At 49.5% G+C, this 6,984-nt stretch overlaps 1 protein-coding gene across 4 annotated transcripts in view; it reads right to left on the reverse strand.

Annotated features, from left to right (window-relative positions):
• MAP3K1 (mitogen-activated protein kinase kinase kinase 1) overlaps positions 1-6,657 on the reverse strand; it is a 36,609-nt gene extending 29,952 nt beyond the window's left edge. Inside the window, exon 1 of one of the 4 annotated variants that reach the window (XM_072135662.1) lies at positions 6,297-6,657. In XM_072135662.1, the coding sequence (XP_071991763.1) occupies positions 6,297-6,535 (239 nt within the window). In that variant the 5' untranslated portion in view covers positions 6,536-6,657. Of the gene's footprint in view, positions 1-4,254; positions 4,323-4,661; positions 4,749-5,068; positions 5,166-6,296 lie in introns of those variants that run through there. The other 3 variants (XM_072135680.1, XM_072135689.1, XM_072135671.1) reach the window with 3 other exon arrangements.
• Between the last annotated feature and the right edge of the window lie 327 nt (positions 6,658-6,984).

Raw genomic sequence — 6,984 nt, forward strand, 5'->3', positions numbered from 1 at the left:
ACAGACCCCAGCTATACATAGTCCCCCCATCATATACTGCCTGTATATAAGGCATGTATAACCCTACATAAGAGACCCCAGGCCGCTATATATGGTCCTCATCATATACTGTCTGTATATAATGTATACATAACCCCTAGAGCTAGAGACCCCAGCCACCCAAGTCACTTCCAGCGGGGGATGACACAAGGCTCTCTGATTTTCTTGTAAGACACAATCCAGAGCGCTATATCGGTCTTATCCTATTAATGGCTCAAATGTTATTTCTGTCGGGGTTTATTTCAGAGGATTAGGGAGAACTCCGATGTTACAGAGAGTACACATGGCACCGGGGGCTTCCTGCATCTGTATCAGTGTCTGAGACCCCCGGACGTGTGACATATGGTTAAAGGATTAACAACCCCATTGCAGGGGCTCTGCTATGCCAGGAGCACTTAAAGGCACAGGCTACCAGGTACTAGTATGGGTCCACAGCAAAACCACATTTACCAGATCCTCATAGACTGTAAGCTCTTGTGTCACCCCGTCATCCTCATAGACTGTAAGCTCTTGTGTCACCCCGTCATCCTCATAGACTGTAAGCTCTTGTGTCACCCCGTCATCCTCATAGACTGTAAGCTCTTGTGTCACCCCGTCATCCTCATAGACTGTAAGCTCTTGTGTCAGCCCCTCATCCTCAGACTGTAAGCTCTTGTGTCACCCCGTCATCCTCATAGACTGTAAGCTCTTGTGTCACCCCGTCATCCTCATAGACTGTAAGCTCTTGTGTCACCCCCTCATCCTCATAGACTGTAAGCTCTTGTGTCACCCCCTCATCCTCATAGACTGTAAGCTCTTGTGTCACCCCCCTCATCCTCATAGACTGTAAAGCTCTTGTGTCACCCCCCTCATCCTCATCGACTGTAAAGCTCTTGTGTCACCTCCTCATCCTCATAGACTGTAAGCTCTTGTGTCACCTCCTCATCCTCATAGACTGTAAGCTCTTGTGTCACCCCCCTCATCCTCATAGACTGTAAGCTCTTGTGTCACCTCCTCATCCTCATAGTCTGTAAGCTCGTGTCACCCCGACATCCTCATAGACTGTAAGCTCTTGTGTCACCCCGACATCCTCATAGACTGTAAGCTCTTGTGTCACCTCCTCATAGACTGTAAGCTCGTGTCACCTCCTCATAGACTGTAAGCTCGTGTCACCTCCTCATCGACTGTAAGCTCGGGTCACCTCCTCATCGACTGTAAGCTCGGGTCACCTCCTCATCGACTGTAAGCTCGGGTCACCTCCTCATCGACTGTAAGCTCGGGTCACCTCCTCATCGACTGTAAGCTCTTGTGTCACCCCCTCATCCTCATAGACTGTAAGCTCTTGTGTCACCCCCTCATCCTCATAGACTGTAAGCTCTTGTGTCACCTCCTCATCCTCAGACTGTAAGCTCTTGTGTCACCTCCTCATCGACTGTAAGCTCTTGTGTCCCCCCTCATCCTCATAGACTGTAAGCTCTTGTGTCACCTCCTCATCCTCATAGACTGTAAGCTCTTGTGTCACCCCCTCATCCTCATAGACTGTAAGCTCTTGTGTCACCCCCCTCATCCTCAGACTGTAAGCTCTTGTGTCACCTCCTCATCCTCATAGACTGTAAGCTCTTGTGTCACCCCCTCATCCTCATAGACTGTAAAGCTCTTGTGTCACCCCCTCATCCTCATAGACTGTAAGCTCTTGTGTCACCTCCTCATCGACTGTAAGCTCTTGTGTCCCCCCTCATCCTCATAGACTGTAAGCTCTTGTGTCACCTCCTCATCCTCATAGACTGTAAGCTCTTGTGTCACCCCCTCATCCTCATAGACTGTAAGCTCTTGTGTCACCCCCCTCATCCTCAGACTGTAAGCTCTTGTGTCACCTCCTCATCCTCATAGACTGTAAGCTCTTGTGTCACCCCCTCATCCTCATAGACTGTAAAGCTCTTGTGTCACCCCCTCATCCTCATAGACTGTAAGCTCTTGTGTCACCTCCGCATCCTCATAGACTGTAAGCTCTTGTGTCACCTCCTCATCCTCATAGACTGTAAGCTCGTGTCACCTCCTCATCCTCATAGACTGTAAGCTCTTGTGTCACCTCCTCATCCTCATAGACTGTAAGCTCTTGTGTCACCTCCTCATCGACTGTAAGCTCTTGTGTCACCTCCTCATCCTCATAGACTGTAAAGCTCTTGTGTCACCCCCTCATCCTCATAGACTGTAAGCTCTTGTGTCACCTCCGCATCCTCATAGACTGTAAGCTCTTGTGTCACCTCCTCATCCTCATAGACTGTAAGCTCGTGTCACCTCCTCATCCTCATAGACTGTAAGCTCTTGTGTCACCTCCTCATCCTCATAGACTGTAAGCTCTTGTGTCACCTCCTCATCGACTGTAAGCTCTTGTGTCACCTCCTCATCCTCATAGACTGTAAGCTCTTGTGTCACCCCTTCATCCTCAGACTGTAAGCTCTTGTGATCAGGGCCCTCACTCCTACGGTTTGTTCTGTGTAATGTAATATTATATTTGTATATGTTCCCTATGATATGTAAAGCTACGGAATATGATGGCGCTATATAAATAAAGATTATATATAAATGATGACACTGATGTTGCTAAGAAAAGACAAGAAAGAAGTGTGTATAATGGCCAAAAAACTATGTACAAAATTTTATTATTATGTTACATGATATAGTACCAAACAAAACAAGGTTAAAAACATCTAAAAAGTACAAGAGTACATATGAGAAAGACCTCTGTATCCAGCCCTGATAAGTGGATACAATACATTGCAAAACTTAATATCCAGCAAATAAATAAATATTGCCACAAGCCCCAATAGTAAACAGCAGTTTGTGCACAAGGAGTTAGTTAGATTAAGTAAAAAAGTATAGCACCATGAGGTAGATAAACAATAGATGGCACAACCTATAAGGATCCAGCACTTTGCTGTAGTATAGTTACCACATGAAGGAACCAGGTCAATGGAGGCAAAGGGCTAAAAAGATATAATGCAATGTATAGAGATGCCCCACGCGTTCCGTCGCAAGCTGCGACTTCCCCCCTGAGGAAGCCGCAGCTTGCGACGGAACGCGTGGGGCATCTCTATACATTATCAGGGCTGGATACAGAGGTCTTTCTCATATGTACTCTTGTACTTTTTAGATGTTTTTAACCTTGTTTTGTTTGGTACTATATCATGTAACATAATAATAAAATTTTGTACATAGTTTTTTGGCCATTATACACACTTCTTTCTTGTCTTTTCTTTGATTCATATTCAGTGTGTGGGCCATGTTACATTATGAACCAAATTAGCACATATTGAGCTGTGCCGGGTTTTTTCTAGCATTTGAGACACTGATGTTGCTCTGACATAGGGCAGAATGTATACACCAATCCTGACCACCTAATGTCCCCCTCCAGCAGGACTCTTAGCATGCAGGCCAGTTAATGTAACGTGAACACAGTCCAAGGCTGAGCATCATATACCAGTGAGATGGCGGTATTATGTAGATAAGTAAATCCCCCCCCCCCCTCACAAATTCCTCAAGCGGTACCGGACCCTCCTGGCAGATTCTATAGATACATGACAGTATATTCCCAGGTCTAGGTCCGGCCTTCGCCTGTCACCCACGGCTCAGCCCATGTCTCCACCTGACCAGTTTATTTTACACCAGGAATAGGAGGCACTGGTGTGGGGGAGGGGGTGGTGTTTACATCCTGTACCATATATACCCTGGGGCTCTGCAGCTGCTGCAGCACTACAACCCCCAGTGTGGCCTGACCCCTCAGCTCCTTGGGTGGTATGCTGGGGGTTGTAGTATGACACATAAGTATATACCGTATATGACAATGGAGACAGAAAACACAAAAACCAGGAGTTGTCATTAGTATATAAATGTAAGGAAAAGCGGCCGGGGGGGGGGGTGGGGGGGGGGGTGGTATGATCCGAAACAGGTCAAAGACATATATAATATGTAGGAGCCACAGTAACACAACAAATCCTGACAGCACACAGCAGCAGAGCCGTATTATACCAAGGGGCAAGACTGATCTCACATCCTGCTGTATATACAACACACTACACATTTAAACAAGAACGTATGGCACTATGTGGCGGTATTATATCAGCTGCTTATACTCTATGACTCTTCCCGCCAGGTAGAGTTCCTCTGCAGACAGAGGAGCACATCTCTACACCTCGCGTGTATACAGCACATCTCTATATGGCGGTATTATCTCACCTGCCTATACTCTACGTCTCGCCTCCAGGTAGAGTCTCCGAGCAGACAGATGAGCATTGTGTGCCGCACATCTACAGCACTATATGGCGGTATTATCTCGCCTGCCTATACTCTACGCCTCGCCTCCAAGTAGAGTCTCCGACCAGACAGAGCAGCATTGTGTGCGGCACCTCTCCTACAGCACTATATGGCGGTATTATCTCACCTGCCTATATTCTATGCCTCGCCTCCAGGTAGAGTCTCCAACCAGACAGAGCAGCATTGTGTGCGGCACATCTACAGCACTATATGACGGTATTATCTCACCTGCCTATACTCTACGCCTCGCCTCCAGGTAGAGTCTCCGACCAGACAGAGCAGCATTGTGTGCGGCACATCTACAGCACTATATGGCGGTATTATCTCACCTGCCTATACTCTACATCTCGCCTCCAGGTAGAGTCTCCATGCAGACAGAGCAGCATTGTGTGCGGCACCTCTCCTACAGCACTATATGGCGGTATTATCTCACCTGCCTATACTCTACGCCTCGCCTCCAGGTAGAGTCTCCGACCAGACAGAGCAGCATTGTGTGCCGCACATCTACAGCACTATATGGCGGTATTATCTCACCTGCCTATACTCTACGTCTTGCCTCCAGGTAGAGTCTCCATGCAGACAGAGCAGCATTGTGTGCGGCACATCTACAGCACTATATGGCGGTATTATCTCACCTGCCTATACTCTACGTCTTGCCTCCAGGTAGAGTCTCCATGCAGACAGAGCAGCATTGTGTGCGGCACATCTACAGCACTATGTGGCGGTATTATCTCACCTGCCTATACTCTACGCCTCGCCTCCAGGTAGAGTCTCCATGCAGACAGAGCAGCATTGTGTGCGGCAGAGGGCAGGCAGCTGACAGGAAGAGAAGTTCTCTGACCCAGTGTTTGCACAGTTGCAGAGTTTTATCTCCATTAACTCCTTCCCTGCCAGGACCTGGTGCACTGGCATCCCTCGCCGCTCCCCCCCCAATCGTGGGAGTTGAAACAAAGGAATTAATTCAAAGCCACAAACAGTCGGCATCTATTGAGCAGCGGCGGGTGAGATGCCAGCGTACATCTGTGCCCAGGCTGCCAGCGATGGCATCTGTCCTCATCCCCAGGACCAACAAGCATTTCAATTATCAATGAGTGCACAATACAGGAGGGCACCGGGGACAGGGTGAGGGTCCGCACAACAGGGGCACTCACCTGTACCCTCCATTCATATGCAAAAACAGAATGAAAAAACATCCCATCCCTGCGCACACACACAGCAGAGGGTTTGTTACAGTTGCACCTAAATTCAATGGGCCAGGTGCCACATAACCACCATTGTGCCAGGTGTACCCTCAAGCTCTGCAAAATCTGCCAATCCCATATTATCCTTGTCTTACCAACACAGCGGAGGGTTTGTTACAATTCCCTTTACAGCCGCAAAGAACAGGCACAACAAAAGTGCAATCTACCAGCCACAACTTACTGCGTTCAGTGCCCGGGTGTGCGCCCCCTGTGACTGAGGGCTGGAAATCTCATCCAAAGCCGAGGATCTATAGCAATCAGATCACACCGCTGTGTCGTCACAATGTAAAGGGCGCAAAGGAACCACATACAATCATATACCATGTATCATCCTCCGTCTCCAGACTGATACACTGTAACAAACAGGAACAATGAATGCTTCTGACAACAGAATGGCCTCATTCACTGACAGCAAGCTGAGATCTAAGTGGCTTCTGTAAACCCAATCTCAGCTCTGCTACATCCTACAGAATAACACGAACACCAGCAGAAGTGGCCTCTCCACATGTGGCCATCAGAAGCGAATGAAGAGCAGACACAACCATCCCTGTATAGACTTCGTACTTGACTTCCCATTCACTAACTGCAAGCAGAGATCTTGGAAACTGCTAAATAAAAAGTTACAAGCCGCACGAGAAGCGCACGTAACGTGCAGATTGCTGCGTTTAGTGCCATGCGGTGCGGTGCACATTCCAATGCTGGGACTTGTAGTTCCCCACGTACCCTGCGCTGTGGCCCCCGAGCAGCAGCTCGTCCTCGGCCTCGAGCTCCGGCTCTGCCCCGGGCTCCGGCTTCTCCACACTCCGCACTCTGCGCAGCTGCTTCCGCCTCCAGTCCCCGGCCCGGGGCTCCGCCTCTTCACCGTGCAGCCTCCCCGTGTCCGGACTGCCGGGGGCCGCTCCACCGCCCGGGGCTGTGCTCAATCCGGACACCGAGCTCCTACTCCCCGCCGCCGCCGCCATCTTCCTGGGGCCAGGTTTACATTCGTGTGGGCAAGCCCCGACACAGGGGGCGGGGCTACAGGCTAAGAGGGCGGGCTTTGAGAGTTACGAAGTCTACGTAACCTGGGCACGGCCAGGTACGCAAATGGCGTAATTGTGTCCCCGGTAAGGTTCGGCTACTTCACAACACCGGACATCTCCGGGAAGAGAGGCGGGACACCCGGCTGTCAGTTCAAGATAAATGCGAAAACTGAGCAGGTCCGGGGCGCTGTATCGGGACAGCTACGCATTCAGCACAAGAGGTGGAAGTTTCTTACGCCGACGACGTAGTCCACAGGTGGAGAGTTACGTAGAAAGCGTAAGCTCTGAGTAGGCGTAACCGTGTTTACTACGGCGCCCACATGAGGCGGATAGTGGGCGGAGCCTAGTTCAAACTGTTACCTGATCTCTCCGGATCAGCTCCAACTGCT

This window comes from Engystomops pustulosus, chromosome 1, assembly GCF_040894005.1.
Source record: "Engystomops pustulosus chromosome 1, aEngPut4.maternal, whole genome shotgun sequence".
Taxonomy (NCBI): domain Eukaryota; kingdom Metazoa; phylum Chordata; class Amphibia; order Anura; family Leptodactylidae; genus Engystomops; species Engystomops pustulosus.